We start from the raw sequence: 26,152 nt of genomic DNA on the forward strand, positions 1-26,152 counted from the left end.
CCCCTTACTTTCTTGGCCACGCTCCCTTAGTCAAACTCCAGTTTGTCACAGTCCCTCTGCATATAAAGCCTCCAGAACTGGACTTGAAACTCCCATGCATGTTGAGACCAGTGCCTGGTTCTTGTTGCTCACCTCGTTACCCTAGATTATGACCTCAGTTGCCCCAACTCTTTCATGGGGGTCTTTTAGTCTCTCTTCCTCCTTCTAGCCCCTGCTTCCAAATTTGACATCTTCCTGCCTGGTCCTTTTTTGTAGACTTTACCTCTGGCCTTTCTGATACTACCTTCTAGCCCCTTCATTTCTGATCAAACACCTAATCCTGATCATTTTCCTCACTCCTTCTCCAGGCACATATAGTCTGGTTCAGGCTCCCACTCAGCTGTGATGCTACCAAATGCCCCCTGGAGACCTCACTGTTTTAACTGACCCAACTTTTCTCTCCTTCCCCATGGCCATCTCTATTTCCAGGAGCACTTGTAGGCACTGCCAGAGATCTGCCTCTTGCCACCCCCATTGCCACTTCTAACCTCACCACCATCTCTGCTGTCTGCCGCTCTCTTCCCTCTTCTGTCCACACTTTGTTCTCCTTGGTATTCTCTGCTCTCTCCTTTCACTGCCACCACTCCGGGACTTCTCAGCTTTGGCTTCTCAGGAACCCAAATCCTGCCTTCTGGCCGGCAGACCAATCACACCATATTGTCTATGATCTCTATGTCTTTGGCTCAGCCCAGCTATTTTGGTTTCTGCTTGCACTCTGAGATTTTTCTCACTTTCCTCTGGGTTTACACCTCTTTCTGCACTTAAAGGGTGACAGACATCTTAAGAGTTGGTTAACTGAGCTGTAAAGGTTAGAATTCTGACGTGGCTGATGACTGATTAATGGATCTAGGTGTAAAGAGATGAAAGCAAGGTCATTGTGTCTAAAAGTGAATGGGACTTTTTTCCTTCAGTGGATTTTATCTTTTTTTTCAAATGGAACACTGGAACCTATTGCCTCATCAAGCAAGGAAGTCAAACCACAATAGATTGAATTTCAGCAAGTGTTTTTTGAAACCTCTAATAGATACCAGGAATTGTGCTTGGTGCTTTCAGTGTATTACTAAATCTTCCCAAGATGAAGTCCCTTCCTTGATATCCAGGCAGTGCCTCCTAGATCAACTGTTCATTCATTAACTCAGTGATTATTTCTTGTGTCAGACACTGTGCTAAATACTATAACAGATACAAAAATAAATATGACACGATCTCTGTTCTCCAGGAACTCAATCTAGTGGGAAAAACAGACATATCCACAACTGGGTATGATACATTGTGGTAGTTGTGTGTACAAAGTACTGCGGGAGTAAAGAGGGCACCCACTAGCTCTGACAGGGAGAGCTAAGGAAGGTTTAACAAAGGAGGTGACATTGAGCTAGACCTTGAAGGATGAGTAGGAGTTTGCTAATGTGCATAAAGAGAATGGGTTTTGGAGGCAGCAGAAACAGCCTGGAACTGTGAAGGGCAGAGAGTGCTTTGGACTTGCTGTGACTGGAATGTAGAACACTTGCTCTAGCCTCAGGAGCTCTGCCCAGAGAAGGCAGAGGATTGTCTCGGTCACTGAGAAACTCAGTGGCAGAGACAGGATTAAGCAGCATCAATTAGAATTGTCCGACCCCTGATCCATCTTTCTTAGCCTCTAATATACACACACAGACACACACACACACACAGACACAGACACACAGACACACACAGACACACACACACACACACACACAGACACACAGACACAACACAGACACACACACAGACACACACACAGACGCACACACAGACACACACAGACACACACAGACACACACACAGACACAGACACACACACAGACACACACACACACACAGACACACACACACACACACACACACACAGACACACACACACACACACAGACACACACAGACACACACAGACACACAGACACACACACACACACACACACAGACACACACACACACACAGACACACAGACACACACAACACAGACACACACACAACACAGACACACACAGAGACACACACACAGACACACACAGACACACACACACACACACAGACACACACACAGACACACACACACACAGACACACACAGACACACACACACAGACACACACAGACACACACACACACACATAATGCTAGTCCAACCTCTTGTCCTGTCCCCTGGCTTAGATGCTGCCATTTGACTGCCCCCACCCCATTTCCCCTTCTAGGAGTGTGCCCCTGGGCTCTGAGGATTGTCCCCAGAGAACCTGGGAAAGAAACAGAGCCTAGAGAATATTAGAGAATACACTAATACTGGCCCATCCCCACCATCTGTCTGATCCTTCCCAGTGTTTAGTTCTGGCCCAGACATTTGCCTATGACCTGAGTCCATAGATCCTAACTCCTGATGTGGCCGGGATAGACTCTGTGATGCTCGTAATGGATTTGGATGCGCTGTGAGATGTTCCTCACTTGAGTATCCCAGAAAACGAGCTGCGTAAACCAGGTTGCCAGCTTTTTACTGAGGAGGAGCTACTTTTAATTCCCCAGAGCACTGGAATGCTAGAGTGGGCTTATGTAGAAGACCCCCTGTTCCTCATTTCCCACCATAAGCAGGAATGAGGATTTTTAAATTCCATGCTAGCTTCGAGGTGGATGCTCAAAAAATACTCCATTGGCTGACTGGTTTGTGAGTAGTTATCTGTTCAGAGGTCCCTAGCTATTTCCCAAGTGCTGTAATTCATCTTAGTCAAATTTTTAGAGAACCAGTAGAGTCCGTTGGCAGATAGGGAGGCACTGGATATATTTCAGGTTTGTACCACACCTCTTTTGGGGATGTCTTGAGGCAGCTTACAGATTAAAACGTAATGTCTTGTGGCTCTACGCCTGTAATCCCAGCACTTATGGAGGCCAAGGTGGGTGGATCACCTGAGCTCAGGAGTTCAAGACCAGCCTGGCCAAAATGGTGAAAGCCCATCCCTACTAAAAATACAAAAATTACCTGGGCATGGTGGCACACACCTGTAATCCCAGCTACTTGGGAGGCTGAGACAGGAGAATCGCTTGAACCTGGGAGGCAGAGATTGCAGTGAGCCAAGATCATACCACTGCACTCCAGCCTGGGCAACAGAGTGAGACTCCATCTCAAAAATAAAAATAAAATAAAAATTAAATTTAAAAAAAGCCCATAATGTCTTTCTGTCAATCTTTTAAGGATGAAACATAAAACTTGGTGGTCTGAAGGATGAAAAAAGTAATGGTTACTTCCAAACATCCCCATGCTCAACAAATAAGCTAGAAATTTGGCTGAAAGGTTCCTGAGAGAAAGACAAAAAGGGAAACGCATTGGGTTATCCAGTGTTCCTTTTCTTATACCTCAAAGTATACAGAATATCCTATAGGGAAAACATTTTCCTCAAGCTAAAGCCTAATAGAAAGTAATTGTGTTTGGTCCTAAGAAAGTTGAGTGAGAAGGTGAAGGGTATGTAATTCAATTTAGCCATCATTTCTCCGCATCCACTCAGCACCAGGCCCTATGCAGTGTCCCCAGTCTTCTGGGAGATGCTGTCATGTCCATAAGTCACCCAAGAGAAAGAAGACTTGACTGCAAAAGATGAACTGCCCTCCATAGGACCCACAAGAACTGGCTCTTGGTCCAAGGAGCACATAGGAGGGCAGGATGGCTAGATTTCAAAAAGCAAGAGTCAAATGGCCAGGCACGGTGGCTCATGCCTGTAATCCCAGCACTTTGGGAGGCCAAGGCAGGTGTATCACTTGAGGTCAGGAGTTCGAGACCAGCCTGGCCAACATGGTGAAACCCCATCTCTACTAAAAATACAAAAATTAGCCAGGCAGTAGTGGCTTGTGCCTGTAATCCCAGCTACTTGGGAGGCTGAGGCAGGAGAATCACTTGAACCTCGGGGATGAAGGTTGCAGTGAGCCGAGATCACACCACTGCACTCCAGCCTGGGCAAGAGGGCAAGACTCCATCTCAAAAAAAGAAAAAAAAAATCCACTCAGAATGTGCTATGCTCTCCCACATTTCCAGGCAATTGCACATGCTGTATACTTCAAGGCTTAGCTTAAATCTCATCTCTACCTGGAAGCCGTCCCTGAGTTCCCCTTTCTCTGTGGTGTCCCCCTCCCCACCATGGATAAGACACCCTTCTTTTGTTCTCCCATAGAACTCTATGCACACCTGCTTTTTAGCATTGTATTTTTATTGTGGGTTTACTTGTCAGTCTCTGAGTTCCTTATTCATCTTTATTTTTTCAGAGCCTCACACAGTGCCTAGCCTGTAGTAAGTGCTGAGTTAATGCTTGTTGAATGCACATAATGAGCAGCTACTGTGTCCAGCACTGTCCTGGGCACTGGATGATTAAGCTACAGCCCCTTCCCTTGAGGATGTTAAAGTCCCAGCACTTTGGGAGGAGGAGGAGGAGGTGGAGTAGGAGGAGGAGGAGGAGGAGGAGGAGGAGGAGGTGGAGACTGATACGTAAAGTAATGCTTCCAGCCCAATCTTAAAATATCTATAATAGGGGATTTGGGGAGCACAGAAGAGGAAGAAAATAACTTAGCCTGACACGTCAGGAAAGTCTTCCAGAGGTAGTAATTTATGGGCTGAACCTTAAAATATAAAATTTTTTTGCCAAACTGAGAAAAATATTAGGCAGAGGGAAAACATGTATTAATACAAAGGCAGGAAAGAGAATCAATATTCAGGGAACTGCAAGTATTGATATTCTGTGCCATCATTTGGAATGGAAAGTATGTTTCAGATCCAATTGTGAGAGACAGAAAGTTGTTACTTTATTGTGTATGTTTCAAGGCTTTATTATTCTGACAATTTTGCTTGTATCATCAGATGGATTTTATCACAAGGCAGTAAAGATGTTATAGTCACCTTTGGTGAAGCAAATAATAACTTATTTATAGTTTCTGGTCGGCTGCCTTCTGAAAAACTGTTTCATTTGACTTATAATAAAAGACACATCCATAATTAGCCTGTTCATATAGACACATGAAACAAAAGCTATAGCTAGGAGGGGAATAATGCCATTTCCCCAGGCTCTTTTCCCTTCATTGGCTTATTTGGCATTCAGGATAATCCTCTGAGGATGAGAAACGGGGTTATCTAGATTTGAGCCCAGCATGTAGCTCCTGGAAGTGCTTGTGGGCTCAACAAATACACGGATGTTTTCCTCATTTTCCAGCTGATGCCACACATATTTCCTGGTACTCTTGTGTCCCTGGGTCTCCGTCCCCTCATGCTTTTGGGTGGGAATAATTTTTTGTTTGTTTTTTGAGACAGAGTTTTGCTCTTGTTGCCCCAGCTGGAGTGTAATGGCATGATCTCAGCTCACTGCAACCTCCGCCTCCTGGGTTCAAGTGATTCTCCTGCTTCAGCCTCCCAAGTAGCTGAGATTACAGGCACCCACCACCATGCCTGGCTAATTTTTGTATTTTAGTAGAGACGGGGTTTCACCATGTTGGTCAGGCTGGTCTCGAACTCCTGACCTCAGGTGATCCACCCATCTCGGCCTCCCAAAGTGCTGAGATTACAGGCGTGAACCACCACGCCTAGCCGGGAATAATCGTTACTTGCTATCCTTCAGAGTCATTGCTTGTTTGAGCTCCTTCACCCAAGCTTCTTTCAGATTCTCTTGCCTTTTTAATGTTTTTCTCCTCTTTAAAAAAATCACTCCATGCATAAAACTTAGAAAACAGGAAAGCACAAAAAAGAAGTGCCTCGTGATACTATAACCAAAGGATAGTCAGTCAATTCTTTTTTATTTAAAAAAAAAGTTATGACATCATTTCAGACTTTCAGAAACATTTTCGAGAATAGGACAATTTCTTTAAATATTTATTTATTTACTTATTTATTTTAGAGATGAGGTCTCACTCTGTCGCCCAGCCTGGAGTGCAGTGGCATGATCACGGCTCACTAAAGCCTCTTACTCCCAGGCTCAAGCAATCCTCCTGCCTCAGCCTCCCAAGTAGCTAGGACCATGGGTGCACACCAGCATGCACAGCTAATGTTTAACTTTTTTGTAGAGATGGGGTCTTGATATGTGGCCCAGGCTGGTCTCAAACTCTTGGCTTCAAGCCATCCTTTCACCTCAGCCTCTTAAAGCACTGGGATTACAGGCATGAGCCACCACACCCAGCCAACAAAGAATTCTTGAATGCTCCTCACCCAAAACTGTTAACATCTAACTATACTTACTTTATCTCTCTCTCTTCTCTCTGTCTCTGTCTGTCTCTCTCTTTATATATATATATAGGCATATATGTATATATATTTTTTTAAGACAGAGTCTTGCTCTGTCACCCAGGCTGGAGGGCAGTTGTGCGATCTTGGCTCAGTGCAGCCTCTGCCTCCCAGGTCCAAGTGATTCCCCTGCCTTAGCCTCCTGAGTAGCCGGGATTACAGGTGTGCACCACCACGACTGGCTAATTTTTGTATTTTTAGTAGAGATGAGGTTTCATCATATTGGCCAAGCTGGTCTCGAACTCCTGACCTCAGGTGATCCTCCCGCCTCGGCCTCCCAAAGTGCTGGGATTTTAGGCGTGAACCACCGCGCCTGGCCATATATGTATATTTCTGAACCCATTTAAGAATAATTTGCTGGCCAATTGTCACCTGGGCCAAAAAAAAAGAATAAGTTGCAGATATTATGCACCCTTATGTCAGCCTCAATCCTTCAGTGTGTACTTCCTAAAAATCAGGTATTCTCCTACATATTAATTTTTATATATGCCTTTCTAGATTTTTTCTATGCACACATTATTTATTTATATTTAAATAAGATCATGCATTGTTTTATTTATATTTATTTATAGTGGCTTGCTTTTTGGGGGGTAGCAATACATATTGTATATAATCTCCTGCCAATAAATATTCTACAACATGATTCTTCATCAGGCTTTGACAGTAGACACGGTGGGTTTCTGGGTGGCACAACATTTTCAAAATACCACTCTGCATCACGGAATCAACCATGCTACCCGGGCGCGGTGGCTCACGCCTGTAATCCCAGCACTTTGGGAGGCCGAGGCGGGCAGATCACTAGGTCAGGAGATCGAGACCATCCTGGGTAACAGAGTGAAACCCTGTCTCTACTAAAAAAAAAAATAAATAAATAAATAATAAATAAATAAATAAAAATACAAAAATTAGCTACGCGTGGTGGTGCGTGACTGTGATCCCAGCTACTCAGGAGGCTGAGGCAGGAGAATCGCTTGAACCCAGGAGGCGGAGGTTGCAGTGAGCTGAGATTGTGTCACTGCACTCCAGCCTGGCGACAAAGCTGGACTCCGTCTCAAAAAATAAAAAAGAATTAACCATGCTCTGCTTTTCCATGTCTAGTCCAATATCAGTGGAAAGCACTGAATAAATGAGTAAAGAGGCAGGGCAATGGAAAACTGAATTCAAATTTAATCTTTATTCTGTGGCCAGTAGAAATCCAATGAAATGTTTCTAGCAGGAGAGGACACCAATAAAAGCTGCTTTCTGGAGATTAATTTGACAGTGTCTGCAGGATGGGGTAAAGGAAGAACTCAGAGCATGAGTCCAGGAGTCATTGGGGTCAAACGATCCCTTGTTTTAAGGGCACATCTCTGCCCAGGTAGAACAGAGCCTTTCCCAGAATAATGCATCCTTTTCTTTCACGTGTCTTTCAGAACTGGTTAAAGTCCTATGGCTATCTGCTTCCCTATGACTCACGGGCATCTGCGTTGCACTCAGGGAAGGCCTTGCAGTCAGCAGTCTCCACTATGCAGCAGTTTTACGGGATCCCAGTCACCGGTGTGTTGGATCAGACAACGATCGAGTAAGATTTGCGTAGGACATTGTGCCTTTGAACTTTCTGGACTTACATTTGTGTTCACATTTGTCATGGCCTGTGTACACCCCATGCCTATCCTCCCGTCCTATCTTTTATTCCTGCAGTGCCATCCTGGGAAAGAATATCTCAATGTGAGTGGGGGACGTGCTGGGATGGGAGTCCAGCCCTCCCATTAACATTCCATGTGACCTTGGAGACAAGTTGCTTAACCCTTCTGGACCTCAGTTTCCTTATCAGTACAATGAGGGGTTGGGTTGTAGATGGGCTCTTAAATCCCCTCTGGCTCGAATAATTTATCTACGGGTCACCCTCTGGAGTTCCCTGCAATGTGCACGTCTCACAGAATACAGAAAACTCTTGAATGATAATGAGTTGGCTCCACTTTTTCCATTTACCAAACATTTGCTGGGTGCCTGCATGTGCCTGTCATCCGGCCCTCCAGAGGCTCACCATTTAGTGACAAATACAGTCATCTAGCCACACCAGTCTAGAGCTCAGAAGGAAACAATGAGTTTTGGGGAGACACTTAGGAGGTAGTAACACTTAGGAGGTAGAAAAAAGCCATGAGGATGGTCACAATCACTCAAGGGGAATGTAAAGATTCACGGGCAGGGGATGGAACCCCACAAAGCCAGCCAAGAAGTGGCAGCCGGAGAGGAAGAAGCCTGACGTGATGATGTGATGCAATGTCATGATGCCACACGGTGTGGGGTGGTCAGTGGGGCCAGCCGCTCCAGAGCCCTCCAACAGGAGCATGGCTGAAAGTTGTCTGCTGGGTTTAGTGACAAAGAGGTTGTTGTTAACCTCAGCAGAATGGTAGAGATGAAGTCAGATTGAAGTGGGGAGAAGCGGAGGTGAGGAGAAGAGGTGGCAAGTGGAGGGAAGACATTCAAGAAGCCTGACAGGGAGGTGGGGAGAAATGGGTAGCAGCTAGAGAGGATGAAGTTCTGTTTGTTTAAGATGGGAGAGAGTTGAACAGCCTTAAACTTGCTTAAGAAAGCTATGAGAGTTGTTTAAGAAAAGCCATTCACATCATTAAAGCATGGAAAAGAGCAGGAGTGAGTTTCCTAAGGAGGTGGGAAGGGAGGGGAGCCTGAGGCAGGTGGAAGATGCTAGCAGGGCTGGGTGAGGATCCAAGGGAGTTGGTGGGGGGAGGAACAGGAAATGTACCCAGTTGTGGATCAAGGATCAATTTGACGTAAGTCACTCCTGGGCAGAATCATCTCTCTGGGTCTCAGTGTGTTCATTTGCAAAGGAGAGTGTTGGATTATGGCTCTAAATTCTAGATTCCACTTTTTTTGTTGTTTGATGAGATGAAGTCTTGATTTGTCACCCAGGCTGGAGGGCAGTGGCGTGATCTCGGCTCACTGCAACCTCTGCCTCCGGGGTTCAAGCGATTCTCCTGCCTCAGCCTCCCGAGTAGCTAAGATTACAGGCATGTACCACCATGCTGGCTAATTTTTTTTGTATTTTTAGTAGAGACAGGGTTTCACCATGTTGGCCAGGCTGGTCTCGAACTCCTGACCTCAGGTGATCTGCCCGCCTCGGCCTCCCAGAGTGCTAGGATTACAGGCGTGAGCCACCGCACCCGGCCTAGATTCCATTATTTTAAGCATCTAAGCTTTTAAAACTTGGCGAGTCTGGGGTTTTAGGATCCTAAAATCCTGTGTGAACATTTCCCATTCCTAGGATTCTCTGATTATGAGAGTGTGAACTTCTTCTCCTGTGCTGTTGTGAATACAGTGGACTCCTTGGCCCCATGGTCTCCAGAGTGGGCTGGTTAAAGAGAGCCCAGCTGCCTTTCAAAGCGGAGGTTATTTTGAAGGCGTTGCACAGGTCTCATGGCAGTGCATCCTGGGGCAGAAGCACTGGTGTCTCTGCTGCGGCACCACCTGGCCTCGGGTTTTACTTTGTTCCAAAAAGCCCCAGGCCTGTTGGATAGTGCTCAGAGAGTGGCAGGTGGATGGTGAAAGGAAAAGGATGGCATTTCCCACTTGCAGTTCTGCCCACACCTCCTTGTAGGAAGGCAGGGGAGTTGTGGTCTGGAAGCAGGGGAAGGAGGTAGCCAGTCGCACTTATTAATCCAAGGCCTGAGTTGGGGAGTGTTTGGGATAGAATTTAGAGCCCCAAGATGTAGCTCCAGCTCTGTGACCTTGGGCAATGGCTGCCTTTCTCTGAGCCTGTTTCCTCCCCTAGGTGCCTTCCAGGTCTAACTCAGCCAGAGGTGGTTCTTGGTTCTCTTCCCAGGGACTGTTAATTAAAGGAAGCTAGATTAGCCATTTAAAGTACTATGTTTGAGTGTCTACCTTGGGAAATGTCACACATTTATTCATTCACTCATTCATTTGGTCAACAACATAGTTCCTCTAGCTCAACTTTGTGCTAAGCACTGACAGGAAAAAATAAAAGCTCCAGGCTTTGTTAAATTGCATTAATTAATAGTTCATTTTTCCATTCAACTAAGTTCCAGTCCTGCCTTGCTGATTTCTGTGTTTTGCAAGGTACTGGATTTATCTGTGGATTGTTTCCCTCATCTGTGAAATGGGAATAATAATTTCTTTTTTTTTTTTTGAGATGGAGTCTCGCTCTGTCACCCAGGCTGGAGTGCAGTGGCACCATCTGGGCTCACTGCAAGCTCTGCCTCCTGGGTTCACGCCATTCTCCTGCCTCAGCCTCCCGAGTAGCTGGGACTACAGGCACCCGCCACCGCACCCGGCTAATTTTTTTTTGTATTTTTTAGTATAGACGGGGTTTCACCATGTTAGCCAGGATGGTCTCGATCTCCTGACCTCGTGATTCGCCCGCCTCAGCCTCCCAAAGTGCTGGGATTACAGGCGTGAGCCACTGCCCCCGGCTCGGGAATAATAATTTCTGTTACCTCACAGTGTTGTTTTGAGAATCAAACTTTTTATTTATTTTTATTTATTTATTTATTTATTTTTTGAGACAAGATCTGACTCCCCTCACCCAGGTTGGAGTGTACTGGTGTGATCTTGGCTCACTGTAGCCTCAACTTTCCAAGCTCAGGTGATCCTCCCACCTCAGCCTCCCTAGTAGCTGGGACTACAGGCACATGCCACCATGCCTGGCTAATTTTTTGTATATTTAGTAGAGATAGAGTTTTGCCATGTTGCCCAGGCTGGTCACGATCTTCTAGGCTCAAGCAATCTCCTGCCTCAGCTTCCCAAAGTGCTAGGATTATAGGTGTGAGCTACTGCACCTGGCCAAGAATTAAATATTTTAAAAGAATGTGCCGGGCGCAGTGGCTCATGTCTGTAGTCCCAGCACTTTGGGAGGCCGAGGTGGGCAGATCACCTGAGGCTAGGAGTTCAAGACCAGCTTGGCCAACATAGTGAAACCCTGTCTGTACTAAAAATACAAAAATTAGCCAAGCGTGGTGGTGCGCGCCTGTAATCCCAGCTACTACTCAGGAGGTTGAGGCAGGAGAATTGCTTGAACTTGGAAGGCAGAGGTTGCAGTGAGCTGAGATTACACCACTACACTCCAGCCTGTGCAACAGAGTGAGACTCTGTCTCAAAAAAAAAAAAAGAAAAGAAAAAAAGGAAATATCTGAAACTGGGTAATTTATAAAGAAAAGAGGTTTAATTGGCTCAGGGTTCCACAGGCTTTACAGGAAGGATGGCTGGGGACGCCTCAGGAAATTTTCAATCGTAGTAGAAGGCAAAGGGGAAACAAGCGCGTCATCATATGGCTGGAGCAGGAGGAAGAGTGAGAAGGGGGAGGTGCTCCACACCATTAAACAACAGATCTCACGAGAACTCACTCACTATCAGCAGAACAGCAAGTGGGAAGTCTGCCCGCATGGCCCAATTACCTCCCACCAGGCCCCGCCTCCAACAGGGACACAAATCAAAACCGTATCACCTGGTAACAAACAGATATCAGGATTTACGTAATTTCAGGCACTGGGCTACCTTCTTTTGAGGACACAATGACGAATAGGACATAGTTCCTGTCCTCAATTTACCATTTATTAGAGGAAATAGACCAATAAATTTTAAATCACAACACAATATAATAAGTGCTGCAGAGAATTATGTTCCACATCCCACAGTTGTTAAGCCACTTCTTTTTTTTTTTTTTTTCCTGAAACGGCATTTCACTCTTCTTGCCCAGGCTGGAGCACAATGGCACAATCTTGGTTCACTGCAACCTCTGCCTCCCGGGTTCAAGCAATTCCCCTGCCTCGGCCTCCCAAGTAGCTGGGATTACAGCCATCTGCCACCACGCCCAGCTAATTTTTTTGTAGTTTTAGTAGAGACAGGGTTTCACCATGTTAGCCAGGCTGGTCTCGAACTCCTGACCTCAGATGATCCACCTGCCTCGGTCTCCCACAGTGCTGGGATTACAGGCATGAGCCACCGCACCCGGCCTGTTTAGCCACTTCTTGAACAAGTCTACTGAAAGAGAATTTGCTGTCTTCATGCTATGCCATTCTACTGTTGAATAGTTGTCATTCATTCATTCATTCAGTCAGTCAACAATAATTATTGAACCCCTTCTGTGTCAGGCACTGTGCCAGCCCTGGGGATACAGGCAAGGTTCCTGTCCTTTATGGAGCTTAGAATCTGGGGAAAGAGACAAAGAATAAACAAGAAAGCAAATGCATAATCTGAGTTCACGAGTGATAAATCCTATGAAGAAACATTAAGCAGGATAAGCAGATAGCAGTGGGTTGGGGACACGGAAACTATTTTAGATAGAGAGGACAAGGAAGTCCTCTGTGAAGGGATAATATTTGAGCAGAGACCTTAATGAAGTAAGGGAACAAACCACACGCAGAAGAAGAGTGTTGCAAGTAGAGGGAACAGCAATGCAAAGACCCTGGCATGGGAATAGGCTTAGCATGTTCGAGGAACAGCAAGAAGGTCGCCATGACTGGAGCATAGGATATAAGGGGAGAAGGATGACAAAGTTCTTGGACAGGTATGCAGGGGCTGGATCACATGGGGCTTTGTGGGCCAGGATGAAGAGTTCGACTTTTTTTTTTTTTGAGACAGAGTCTCGTTCTGTCACCCAGGCTGGAGTGCAATGGCACAATCTTGGCTCACTGCAACCTCCACCTATCAGGTTCAAGCAATTCTGCCTCAGCCTGCTGAGTAGCTGGGATTACAGGTGTGAGCCACCACAGCTGGCTAATTTTTTTTTTTTTTTTTTTTTTTGGTATTTTTAGTAGAGATCAGGTTTCACCATGTTGGCCAGGTTGGTCTCGAACTCCTGACCTCAGGTAATCCATCCGCCTCGGCCTCCCAAAGTGCTGGGATTACAGGCATGAGCCACTGTGCCTGGCTGAAGAGTTTGAATTTTATTCTGGGTGTTCGGGTAAGTCATTGGAGGCTTTTAACCAGGGCATGCTGTGATCTGATTGCATTCATAGAGCATTTTCACATGTACTGCCTCCTTGAAGATGCACCTCCACCTAAGACCAAGAACTAGAGTTCTCATGTTGCACAGGAGGAAACTGAGGTTCATATTGGTTCAGCCACTTGCCTGGGGGTCCTATGACTAGTGGTGGAGCTGGAACTTATCAAGCCCATGTATTCTGATTCTCAGTCTTTACACAGCTGTTTCCTCATCTATGATTGTGAGTGCATGAATTAATGAATCAATCAATCATGTTCTTCTTGGGGTCCATCCAAGCCAGGGTCCCAGAGTGTAGGTTGAGGATGCACATTGCTCTCCAGACTGGAGCTGGGGAATATGCAGTCCCTTCCTAGAGTGTTCAGTGACCACAGTGCATATGCGTGTGTATGTGTCCTCTTTCTGCCCAGGTGGATGAAGAAACCCCGATGTGGTGTCCCTGATCACCCCCACTTAAGCCGCAGGCGGAGAAACAAGCGCTATGCCCTGACTGGACAGAAATGGAGGCAAAAACACATCACCTACAGGTGCTTCGACTCCCCCTCTTCCTCCCTGCCTTTGGCTCCACCCTCACTCTGTTTTTCCTGGCCTGAGTTTCAAAGGCTCACAATGTAGGGGGGCCTGGGGATCAGGCTCACAACATAGGCCAAGGGCCAGGCATGTGGGCATTGGCACCAGGTGCTGAGAGCCCATAACCTTGTCCTCGTTGTGGCTTCCACAGGATGCTGTGACTCCAACCTCAGGTTTATTTGGTCCTCTGGGGGCTCTTAGTTGTCTTCTGTTTAGATGCCTAGAGTTTTTAGGTTACAGAAAGTGGGGTATGAATGGTTTAGTAACTTTCAGCTATGATAAAGAATCATGGCTTGCAGTGAGCTATATCATGCCACTGCACTCCAGCCTGGGTGACAGAGTGAGACTCTGTCTCCAAAACAAAACAAATGAAACAAAACCCACAAAACAAAACAAACAAAACCATGGCTTAATTCAGTCTCCTTGTCACTGCCTGCCAAACCCCAGTCCCTCTGATCTGGATCCTCGCACCCCAAAATCCACCTGATGGACCTCACCTGAGATTCCCAGCGCAGAGTTCCAGTTGTTTCTCAAAGAGTATAAAGAACTGGGACCTGAATCATAATAGTGTCATCTTTGACTGTCTGGAGGAACCAAGGGCAGAGCAGGATCCATCTCCAAGTCAGATCAGTGGCCCAAGAACATAGATGATGGAGCCCATCACAGCAGACTCAAGCACCGGAGTGAGGCTGGGGCAAGGGCCAGGCATTGAGCAGGCTCAGGTGGGGCTGGGGCAAGGGGCAGGCACTGGACAGGCTCAGGTGGGGCTGGGGCAAGGGCCAGGCATGGGCAGGCTCAGGTGGGTGCTGGCTGGCACTTCTCAAGGCTCTGCTGTCATCTCAGGTGGATCCCTTGGGTGCAGAGGCAGGATCTAAGACAGAGATCCTTAGAGTTGAACTAAGGGCTCTCCTGCTGACAAGCGCTCCCTACACAACGGGACTTTTTTTTTTTTTTTTTTTTTTCAGAAATCTGACAAGAGAAGGAAAGTTAGGGCTGAACTAAGGGCTCTTCTGCTGATAAGCTGTCCCTTCAGAACAGGATTTTTTTTTCCAGAAATCTGACAAGAGAAGGAAACTTAAGAATCTAGATTAGAAACTGAATAGACTCTTGGGTCTCTTGAAGGGACAGAGTGGATCAAGAGAAAGAAGCACTGGGTTCTAACCCAACTCTGAGTAACTTCTATCACTCACTTCTCTGGGCTTCAGTTTCCTTACATGTGGAGTAGGTAGAATAATCCATGCCCCAGAGGGTCACAGGGCAGGGAACCCACAGGCAGTGATGTTGTTTTGTGAAGAACCATGCAATATGAACACAGCGACGCTAAACAGCTAAACCTATAATGAATTAAATCAGATACCGGCCAGCTTCTAGGTAGACAAGCCAAAAATTGGTACCAAAGATTTTTTAAAGAGACTTTTCACTTAAACTCCTCTCTATTATTTGAATATTTTTATAACTTTTATAAATGAACATATTTTGTATTAGGGAAAAAAACTTAAAATTCAGAAAATGCTATCTACCAATTTCCTTTGGGTTTTTTTTTTTTTTTTTTTTTTTTTGAGACAGAGTCTCACTCTTGTTACCCAGGCTGGAGTGCAGTGGTACAATCTTGGCTCACCGCAACCTCTGCCTCCGGGTTCAAGCAATTATCCTGCTTCAGCTTCCCGAGTGGCTGGGATTACAGACTCACACCACCACGCCTGGCTAATTTTTGTACTTTTAGTAGAGACAGGGTTTCGCCATGTTGGTCAGGCTGGTCTCGAACTCCTGACCTCATGTGGTCCGCCAGCCTTGCCCTCCCAAAGTGCTGGGATTACAGGCGTGAACCACTGCGCCCAGCCCCAATTTATTTTTTTCAACAAACTAGAGTGGAATCCTTTATTCAACACAGCTTTGCTGGAGATCAAATTGAAAACACTGAGTAAAGCACAGCCATCTGACTGAGGCAGGGTGGGGATCCAGAGCTCTGTTACTCAGCCTCTTCTTCAACCCCTGAGGCAGCTAAGAAGAATTCTAGGGTTCAAAATCAGATCACTGGGCCACATTGTCTCAGGTATCTATTTCAGCTCTGCTAGTCTCTGACTCTCTGATCTTGCCTAACAATCCTCCCCTCTCTCACCAGCATTCACAACTATACCCCAAAAGTGGGTGAGCTAGACACGCGGAAAGCTATTCGCCAGGCTTTCGACGTGTGGCAGAAGGTGACCCCACTGACCTTTGAAGAGGTGCCATACCATGAGATCAAAAGTGACCGGAAGGAGGCAGACATCATGATCTTTTTTGCTTCTGGTTTCCATGGTGACAGCTCCCCATTTGATGGAGAAGGGGGATTCCTGGCCCATGCCTACTTCCCTGGCCCGGGGATTGGAGGAGACACCCACTTTGACTCCGATGAGCCATGGACGCTAGGAAATGCCAACCATGACGGTAAGGCCATGAGGGGACAGGGGTCAGTCTTGGGCTGCTCAGTCGTTGGGAAAGGACTTGGAGGACATCCTAGATGAGTTTCCTGCTTTCTAGAGCCTCTTGTCCAAGAACTAAGACCGTAAGAGGGTGGGAACTGTGATTTCTGATAATATTCAACGTTCAATCCACCAGGGCCAGGGCCACGGAGATGAGTCAGATCACTTAGAAGATAGTCCCGTTGGCAGGAGAAAAGTAAGGTTAGGCCACAAGTAAGAAGATAAAGTAATGGACCAGAGGCTGAAGAAAAAGTTTAAAAGGGGCCAGGCACAATGGCTCACGCCTGTAATCCCAGCACTTTGGGAGGCCAAGGCGGGTGGATCATCTGAGGTCAGGAGTTCAAGACCAGCCTGGCAAACATGGTGAAACCCTGTCTCTATTAAAAATACAAAAATTATCTGGGCGTGGTGGCGGGTTCCTGTAATCCCAGCTACTCAGGAGGCTGAGGCATGAGAATCGCTTGAACCCAGAAGGCGAAGGTTGCAGTGAGCTGAGATCGCACCATTGTACTCCAGCCCAGGCGACAAGAGTGAAACTCCATCTCAGAAAAAAAAAAAAAAAGTTAAAAGGCATTAAAGCTGAAAGAGGGGTCTGAAAGTAGTAGGCTCTGGCCTGAATGATGAGGGCTCCAAAAGCCATCTTATGAATGACACGACTGGCTCTCTCCTTTGTCACCCTCACAGGTGAGTAGCAGGCCCTGAAATTATTCTGGCATCCTTGGATAATTTACCCTGCATCACTATGGTTCAATGAATATTTATGGAGGCAGAGTCAATACCGTGCAGCAATAGTAATGATACCCTGCAGGTTGCCAAAAAATTCATCATCAATATTTACTCACAAGGCACATGCTTAGTATGTAGGCAAGTGTACCTTATTACACCCATTTTTAAGATGAAGAGTTGGGGCTCAACTGGCATAGCTGAAAGGTGACAATGCAGGTGTCAAGCCCTAGTTCAACTACTGGCTATGTGATACCCTCAGTCTCCTCGTCTGCAAAGTGAGGGGCTGGATTAGGTGATCGCTAAGGGCCCTTCCAAGTCTAATGAACATGATACAAAGTCTTGCAAAGACCAGGGGGAGCTGAATGTTTGAAAAAAATGGCATGATCTCTGTCCTCTGGCAGTCCAGAGTCAGTCCAGCAGGGGAGTTAGGTGTGCACGTAAGTAACCCTGTCATAGACAGACTCTACCCAAGGCTGTAGCAGAGGCACCAAGAAAATACAGTAGGAGTTTGGAGGAAAGAGGGACAGAGGAGTGTGGCTTTTGGATTACAATAGATGACAATTAGTGGGTATGCTGGTGTTCTAAGGCCCGTGCCAAGCGCTTGCCACCCATTATGTGTGGAAACTATTATATCTATTAATATATTATAATACATAATTAAATTTATGTATTAAGCAATATATAAAGTATAAATATATAATGTAAAATTATTATTATAGGTAAATATTGTTATCTTCATTTTACAGATAGGTAAACTGAGATATAGAGAAACATTAAGTCACCTACCTAAGGTCCCACAGTTGGCGAATGGTGAAATAAGGCTTTGAACCTGGGCATTATGGCCCTGAAGCCCATGCTAAGCTTCCATGGTTCTCAAACTGTAGGCACAGCAGAATCACCTGGGAACCATTTTTAAGAATTCAGATTCCAGGCCAGGCAAGGTGGATCACACCTGTAATCCCAGCACTTTGGGAGGCTGAGGCAGGTGGATCACCTGAGGTCAGGAGTTCAAAACCAGCCTGGCCAACATGGTGAAACCCATCTCTACGAAAAACACAAAAATTAGCCAGGCATGGTGGCGGGCGCCTGTAATCCTAGCTACTCTGGAGGCTGAGGCAAGAGAATCCCCTTGAACCCGGGAGGCGGAGGTTACAGTGAGCCGAGATCACGCCACTGCACTCCAGCCTGGGCGACAGAGATTCCGTCTCAAAAAAAAAAAAAAAAAAAAAAAAGACTGCAGATTCCAGGACCCTAGCCTCTTGTCATTCTGATTCTCTGGGTCCGGGGTAGGGCCTGGGAATCTGCAATTGGTCTAATACATTCTTGGGGCCTTCTGATGCAGGTGTTCCATCACCATGAGAAACGCTATCTTAATACCTAGAGTTTTCCTACCTGGCCTGATCATAAGAACCAACGGGGGTTCTTGTTATAAACGTGGATTCCCAGGCCCTTCCCACAGAAATCCTGACTCTTAAGCTCAAACAAGCTTGGGAAACACCGAGCATCCTTTTTTCCTGCCCTGCGGCTGCTCCAGGCTGAGAGCAGACTCTCAAAGCTGGTTTGGTGTCTATAGTTGGGGCCATGTTTGGTGTCTATAGTTGGGGATCACCTCCTTGAGAACACTTCATATCATTGCATGGATTAGGGATTGGCAGCTCTGGAGTTATCTGTCAAAGGCTGGACCAGGAGGTGGTTTGGCCAAGGCTCAGCCTAGGCAAAGTCATGAACCTGTTAAATTGTTCTTTGTCCTCTTCCTTCTTCAGATTTTTGTCCTCTTTCCTATTGAACTCCGTTTCCTTTGCCCTGGTATCTCTCCCGTATGTCCTGCATGTATTCCTGGCTGAGTACCTATTCTTTATCTCATTCTTATTTTTGGATCGGTGTCAACGAATGGCTGTCTGTGCTAACAGATAAGATGTGAGGAGAAGAAAACTAATATTTTTGAGGCCCTGTTATGTGCCAGGCACTGTTAGCTGATAAGGTTTTAGTTATATTCCTGATAGAGGCAAATGAATGTCCAAAGAGTTGTCCAGAGGCAATGGGAAGACACTCCCACTCCTCTGCCTTCCCCTTCTGCCCAGCACTGGGGGTGTACACTTCCCACACCTGCTCCCTGCTTTTGCAGAACTTGTTGGACCCAGCCCCCAAATCCCAAGAGCCGGTGGTATGTGTGGGAAGGACCTGGGACCTGTGGATGGGCACCATCCCAGCACCTCTCCCATCTGTCCAACCCTAACCTTCATGAAAGACTGCCAATTCTGATAGAAATTCCAAGATTGCTAATGTTTTCTTTGGATAAGAATCAGGACTTTGCTCTGCTCTGGAAAACCAAGCAGGAACTGTCCAGATGCAGCTCAGGACCACAGCAATTGACCCCTGAACTGGAATGCAGTGAAGGCAGGTTTTGGGTGAGAGGCAAGGAACCAAAATTTATTGAGCATCCATATATTATCTCGTTTAATTTCCACATAGACTCAGCAAAGGGGTGGAGTTTCCTGGGAACTTTTTGAACTTATTAGCTTACTTCTTTTTTTTAAACTCTCATTATGGAAAATTTCAAACTCACAAAAGTAGGAAGAAAGATTCCATGATCTCCCAGATACCCGCCACCTGCCTCAGCAATGATCAACGTTGTGGCATTCCTATTTATCTACCTTTTTTTGGCTGATGTATTTTAAAGAAAATCTCAGGCATACTAACATTTCACCTTTAAATACTTTAGTATATACCTCTAACAGATAAAGGCTAATTTTTAACATAAGCACACAATCATTATCAAGCCCAACAAAATTAACAATATTTTTTAAAAATCTAATACCCAGTTCGAGTTCACTTTCCCAAAGTACCTCGGAAATGTCTTTTACAGTTGTCTGCTTGAATCAGGATCCAAGCAAGATACACACACACGGCTGACGTGTCTCTTAAAGCCCTTTTTATTTAAAACACCCCCGTCCTACACACACGTTTCCCTCCATATATTTGTTGAAGAAACTGGGTCAGGTGTCCCGAGTATAATCATTTGGCGTGACTAGAATCAAGTTCACTTTTAATACGTCTCTCTTCCCCATAATTCCTGAATGTTGTTCATTAGATTTACAGGCCTGACTAGATTCAAGTTCAATTTTTTTGGCAAGAATACTTCCTAGGTGGTGCTGGTACTTCCTATTCACCATATTAGCAAATACATATGATGCAGACTGTCCCACTTTTAGTGATGTTGAGGTCAAGCATTTGCTTCAGGTTGTGTCAGCCTGACCCAATCATTATACAATTCACCTGGAGAACTTAAAAAAAAAAAAAAAAAAAAAAAAAAAAAAAAAAAAAAAAGATTGCCTACGTCCCAAACCAAACCTCCTGAATCAGAATATCTTCCCCACCTCCTCCATGTGTTTAAAAGGCTCCCCTGAGCCAGGCGCGACGGGAGCACTGGAGTAATCCCAGCACTTTGGGAGGCCGAGGTGGGCAGATCACCTGAGGTCAGGAGTTCGAGACCAGCCTAGCCAACATGGCAAAACCCTGTCTCTACTAAAAACACAAAAATCAGCCGGGCATGGTGGTGCATGCCTGTAATCCCAGCTACTCGGGAGGCTGAGGCAGGAGAATGGCTTGAACCCAGGAGGTGGAGGTTGCAGTGAGCCAAGATCGCGCCACTACACTCCAACCTGGGTGACAGAGTGAGATCCTGTCTCAAAAATAAAAAAGAAAGAAAATACTTTTTTAAAAAATAGGAAATTCACCCCATTGGAAAGTGGCAGAGCCAGGTGTGACCCCAGGACTTTGCATTTTTAAGTCACCACAGGTGGTTCTGCTGCAGGTGGTCCAAGTATTTCCCTTGGTAAAATACTGTGCTTTTGGCGCTGTTCCATCCTGGAGGCTGTCACCTTGCTCTTCAACACAAAGCTTGTCCTCAAGGAACCCACAGGCCTGGGGCAGCGAGCATGTGCACTAGTGGCAATCATGTGGGGAGGAAGCGGTCAGTGCCATAAAGGCAGTTCAGGGAAACTGCGGGGAGGGCACAGCAGAAGGAGCACTCACTGCCAGCTGGGAAGTCAAGGAAGGCTTCCTGGGAGACAGGCATGGAGCTGAACTTTGAGGGAATCAGGTTATTTCAGGGGGAGGGGCAGCACTAGCAAAAGAACAGAGGCAAAGGGAAATGCTGTCACCTTTCGTGGGGCTGGGGGAGTTAATGAGATAGGAACGACCAAATATGGAGATCCTAAAAGCAAGAAATGAGGTAGAGACAAGGTCCACTTGAGTAGCCGAGTAGACTGCTGAGGACTTGCTCGGAGGCCCAGGGACTTACAGGAACACACCCTATCATGGGTGCTGGTGCTCACACACAGCTCAACAGGACCCTGCTAAAGAAGGGTAATACTTCTGTACCAGGAGCTGGTATGAGCGCATTACACACCCTGCCCCATGAATCTTCACCCCCATCCCTATGACGAAGGTGCCATTGTTCCTTCTACCTTCCAGAGGAAGAATTTAAAATGTCACACTGCTAGGACATGGCAGAGCTGGGATTCAAAACCAGGCAGTCTGGCTCCCAGAGACCGCATTCCTGACCACTCTGCTTCCCCGCCTCTCACCCTCTTCAAGAGTGAAGACCCCAGCAGCCTCCTGCCCATGGAGCATGGGGTCCTCATAGCAGGCCTCTCCTCCTCATACCTCTGCCTTCACCTCACAAGCTCAGGGAGTCCTCCTGCCCCTGCCCCGCTCCCTCCGTCTCCCCCCCAGGGCGCTCTTGGGTTTCTGTGCAGCAGGATGCTGGCTCCCTCGCTCTTCCCTTCCTTTTGGTTCCTGGACCCAACCCACAGGCCTCTTTCCTTTAAGGGATCACTCCTGTTCTCTGCAGACCCAGCACAGGGGTTAAAAGAGCAAGAGACAAGGCTGCGGACAAAGGTTTTGAGTCTCCCACGGTGCTCAGAGCCGTGTTCCCTGGTTCCCAGCTGAGCTCCCTGTGGACAGCCCCTGGGGAAGAGCCTGCTCAGGAGACAGAGGCCCTGAACAGCTTGTCCCAGGTCATAGAACAGCCCAGGAGCACAGCCAGGACTGGACCCCAGGAAGCAGAGCTGCCTTCCGCTGGCTCTAGCAGTTTGTTTGGGATGGAGCTCAGCGATGAGATCACCCTTCCCTGCTGCCAGAGGGGCCAGGACCTGAGGAAGGAGCTGGGGGCGGCCTGGCCCTCTCATGCCAGCAGAAGGCCAGCCCCAGGCTTTTGGCCAACCTTGCACTGATCTTGCCTATCCCCCTTCCTTTCCGTTGCTCAAAGGTGGCTTCACAGAAGACACTGGCGGTGTCAGTAGTGTGGCAGGCATGTACTGCCCGTGGCCTGGGTCTGCCCCATGGGGTTCTGCTCTCTTCCAGGGACCTAAGCCAGGAAGGCCAAACAATCCCCACCCCCATGTGACCCTAGGCCAGTGACACTGGGGCCAGAGTGGGCAGTAGGACTCCAGACCACCTCCTAGGTTCCTGGCAGCCTCCCTGGACTTAGAGGTGGCAGGAATGGGCCGAGCCATGCCTTAGGGCCAGAAGATAAGAGGCAGGGCTCAAGGGGCTACAAATGCCAGAGGTCAAGGCAACCAAGGGTCTGACACTGGGCAGACAGGAGTCAGGACTGGCGATCAACAGCCTACCTGACTCCCTACCCCCTGCATTTTCTCCCCAAAGCTGCGGTTACTTCATCCCCCTAAGTTCAGGCCTCCTTGTCCTGTCCTAGGCATAATACAGAAGCCCAGGAGAGTTGGCTTTCAGAGGATCTGGTTGCTGGCGCTCCACTGGCCTCGTGCTTCCTTTCTGGTCAATGGGCTTCCTCCAGTAACCAAGCTTCTGTCTTATATAGGATGACAACAGCTGCCATTCTGTGTCACACCACGCACTTCACGTGTATCTTATTAACCTCACACAACCCGGTGAGGTAGGTCTGATGCCCCCATTTTACAAGTGAGGACATTGAGGCTTAGGGGTAGCCCTGCTGGCCATATTCACAAACTGGCAGAGGGAATGAAGGTGATCTGTCCCACTCAGGAGCCCGAGCTCATAACCACCATGCCACAGAGCTGCCTCAGTTCCACCCTCAGGATCTTGTGTCCCACTTCCAGGACCTGGAGTGTATTTTCACCTACACTTGAATCCCTGCCTCAATCTTGGCCAACAGTTCCATGCTTCCAGAACCAAGGTCCTGCAGAGAGCTGCCCACGCCCAGGCCCCACCTGCCCAGGGTCTCCTGAAGCTGACTGCCAGTTTGCCAGGACTTGCTCTCTTTGTCCCCACTCCCTCCCTCCACCTCAGGGCCTTTTTTTTTTTTGAAATGGAGTCTCACTCTGTTGCCCAAGCTGGAGTGCAGTGGCACGATCTTGGCTCACTGCAACCTCCACCTCCCAGGATCAAGCGATTCTCCTGCCTCTGCCTCCGGAGTAGCTGGTACTATAGGTGCAAGCCACCACATCTGGCTAATTTTTGGTATTTTTAGTAGAGATGGGGTTTCGCCATGTTGGCCAAGCTGGTCTCGAACTCCTGATCTCAAGTGATCCACCCTGCTCAGCCTCCCAATGTGCTGGGATTACAGGCATGAGCCACCACACCCAGCCAGCTCAGGGCCTTTTCATCTCTCACCTGGACCCCAGCATCCAAACAGATCCCCCTGCCCCAGGTCTTGTTCCCTCTAATCCTCCCTCCAACGGCAGCCAAAGTGATTTAATTTTCTCACCACCCCTACTCCTGCTTAAACCCCCCACTAGCCAAGAAGCTGATCCAAATTCCTTTGTATGGCATTAAGCACCCTGCTTGCCAGCCTGGCTGACCTCATCTCTCTCCGGCCCTCCCCTCCTGCTTTGTTCCAGAGCCAGGTGGAACGAAACTGCCTGTCCCTGGACTGTGTTTATTGCATTCCATCCACCAGGAATGCCACCCCCACTCTTCCTCTCCTGCCCCCTGAATCTGTTCTCCTGACTAACTTCTGATCCTTCAAGACTCAGCTTCAGCTTCACCTTTGTGAAGCTTTCCCTGAACATCTTCCTCCAGGTTTAAATGACCCCTCTCTCCTCAAAATCCCCGCTCGACCCTCCCAGACATTCCTAAAGCACCCAGAGCCCTCTGCCTCACTTGTCACTCTCTCTCTCTCCTTGTCCCTGCTCTGCAGAGAGGCCTGGGAGGCAGGGGTTGTGTCTGATTTCTCTGTATGTTCCTGGTGTCCAGCACGGGGCCTGGCACAGGGCCTGTGCTCGGTGTTTGCTGAGGTAATGGGTTGGCTGACCGACTCATATCTAAGCAGGTACCCTGGGCACCTCCCCATACTCCTCTCCACAGGGAACGACCTCTTCCTGGTGGCTGTGCATGAGCTGGGCCACGCGCTGGGACTGGAGCACTCCAGCGACCCCAGCGCCATCATGGCGCCCTTCTACCAGTACATGGAGACGCACAACTTCAAGCTGCCCCAGGACGATCTCCAGGGCATCCAGAAGATCTATGGTGTGTGGCAGGGAGAGGGGGGACTGCTCCTTCCTCGGGGCTGGGCTGTGACTGCCTACCTGTCATGGGGCAGGGGACAAGGGAGGGGGACGTTGCTATCATCAGCACTGCTGCTGTTTCTCTGACTGTGTGTGACCTTTAAAGACTTCCAATGGCTTTGTCTGGCCAGAGGGCAAGGCTTCCCCTGGCACACCTAGGAAACCTAGGGGAGGGTCTGTGCTGTAACTGAGAGGGACAAAAGTGAGGTGAGGGCCACCCATTCCCTCTCCTTTACCCCTCCCCTTCCACACTCTTCCCCGTCCCTTCATGCTTCGCCCCCTCCCTCCTACACCAGATGGTGACTGAGCGCTCCCATAGGTTCTACCTCTAGCCAGGCAGGTTCACACATCTGCAGGAGTAACAGTGATACAGCGTGACGGGGACTATAACCAGAGCTTTGTTCTTTAAAAAGAAAAAACGAGAGCCAGGTGTGGTGGCTCTTGCCTGAAATCCCAGCACTTTGGGAGGCCGAGGCAGGCAGATCACTTGAGGTCAGGAGTTCGAGACCAGTCTGGCCAACATGGGAAACCCCATCTCTACCAAAAATATTAAAACAAACAAACAAAAAAATTAGCCAGGTGTGGTGGTGGGCACTTGAAATCTCGGCTACTTGGGAGGCTGAGGCAGGAGAATCACTTGAACCCAGGAGGCAGAGGTTGCAGTGAGCTGAGATCGCACCACTGCACTCCAGCCTGGGTGACAGGGCGAGACTCCGTCTCAAAAAAAAAAAAAAAAAGGTGAAAGATGAGAAGCTACTGCTAGGTAAGATATGAAAGGCCTCCTACACACCTCTCTCCTAGTTCTGTTCACACTGGTATGTGAGGTTCTTGTTCTGGTGAAGTCAGGTGAGATAGGGAGACCAGTTTACTTGAGCAAATGCTTGTCAAGACAGCACAGGCGCCCACAGCCCCCAGGCTACAGAGCACAGGAAGAGGGCTCCCTCTGGAGGAGATGACCCAGCCAGAGCCCTGGAGGCAGGCAGGACCCTCCACAAGTAAAGCAGCAGAGACCAGGTGGGGGCTGTGGGTCCCAGAAGCTATTCCAAAGGTAGAACAACAGGACAACAGGATCTGCTCACAGATCAGACATGGGGTGAGAGGAAGGAGGGAGGGTCAGGGATGCCCCCAGGGTTTCCAGCTTTTGTAATTGTGAAGCAATAGGGTCCACCAGTCTGCAGCTCAAAATTCTAGGCTGGAGGCCAAGGTGGGCGATTACCTGAGGTCAGGAGTTCAAGTCTAGCCTGGCCAACATGGCAAAACCCTGTCTCTACTAAAAATACAAAAAATTAGCCTGGCATGGTGGTGCACGCCTGTAATCCCAGCTACTTGGGAGGCTGAGGCAGGAGAATCACTTGAACCCAGGAGGCAGAGGTTGCAGTGAGCTGAGATCACAACACTGCACTCCAGCCTAGGCAACAGAGTGAGACTCCGTCTCAAAAAAAAAAAATCTAGGCTGGGATATTTATTTGGGATCTTTGGTGTTCAGTACAGTAACCACTAGTCATACACTAGTATGTATTAAATAAACTAGTATTAAATTTCATAGTAATGAAATTTAAATTTATATTAATTAGGCCGGGTGCGGTGGCTCAAACATGTAATCCTAGCACTTTGGGAGGCCGAGGTGGGA

General features: G+C 47.7%; 1 protein-coding gene across 1 annotated transcript in view; it reads left to right on the plus strand.

The window, feature by feature from the left end:
- Window positions 1–4,320: 4,320 nt before the first annotated feature.
- MMP24 (matrix metallopeptidase 24) overlaps window positions 4,321–26,152 on the plus strand; it is a 32,478-nt gene continuing 10,646 nt past the window's right edge. The window contains exons 1-5 of the mRNA XM_024239016.3: window positions 4,321–4,524; window positions 7,711–7,859; window positions 13,667–13,783; window positions 15,949–16,253; window positions 24,323–24,484. Of these exons, the coding sequence (XP_024094784.2) occupies window positions 4,351–4,524; window positions 7,711–7,859; window positions 13,667–13,783; window positions 15,949–16,253; window positions 24,323–24,484 (907 nt within the window). The 5' untranslated portion in view covers window positions 4,321–4,350. The remainder of the gene's footprint in view (window positions 4,525–7,710; window positions 7,860–13,666; window positions 13,784–15,948; window positions 16,254–24,322; window positions 24,485–26,152) is intronic.

The sequence above is a fragment of the Pongo abelii genome, chromosome 21 (genome assembly GCF_028885655.2).
Source record: "Pongo abelii isolate AG06213 chromosome 21, NHGRI_mPonAbe1-v2.0_pri, whole genome shotgun sequence".
NCBI classification, from domain to species: Eukaryota; Metazoa; Chordata; class Mammalia; order Primates; family Hominidae; genus Pongo; species Pongo abelii.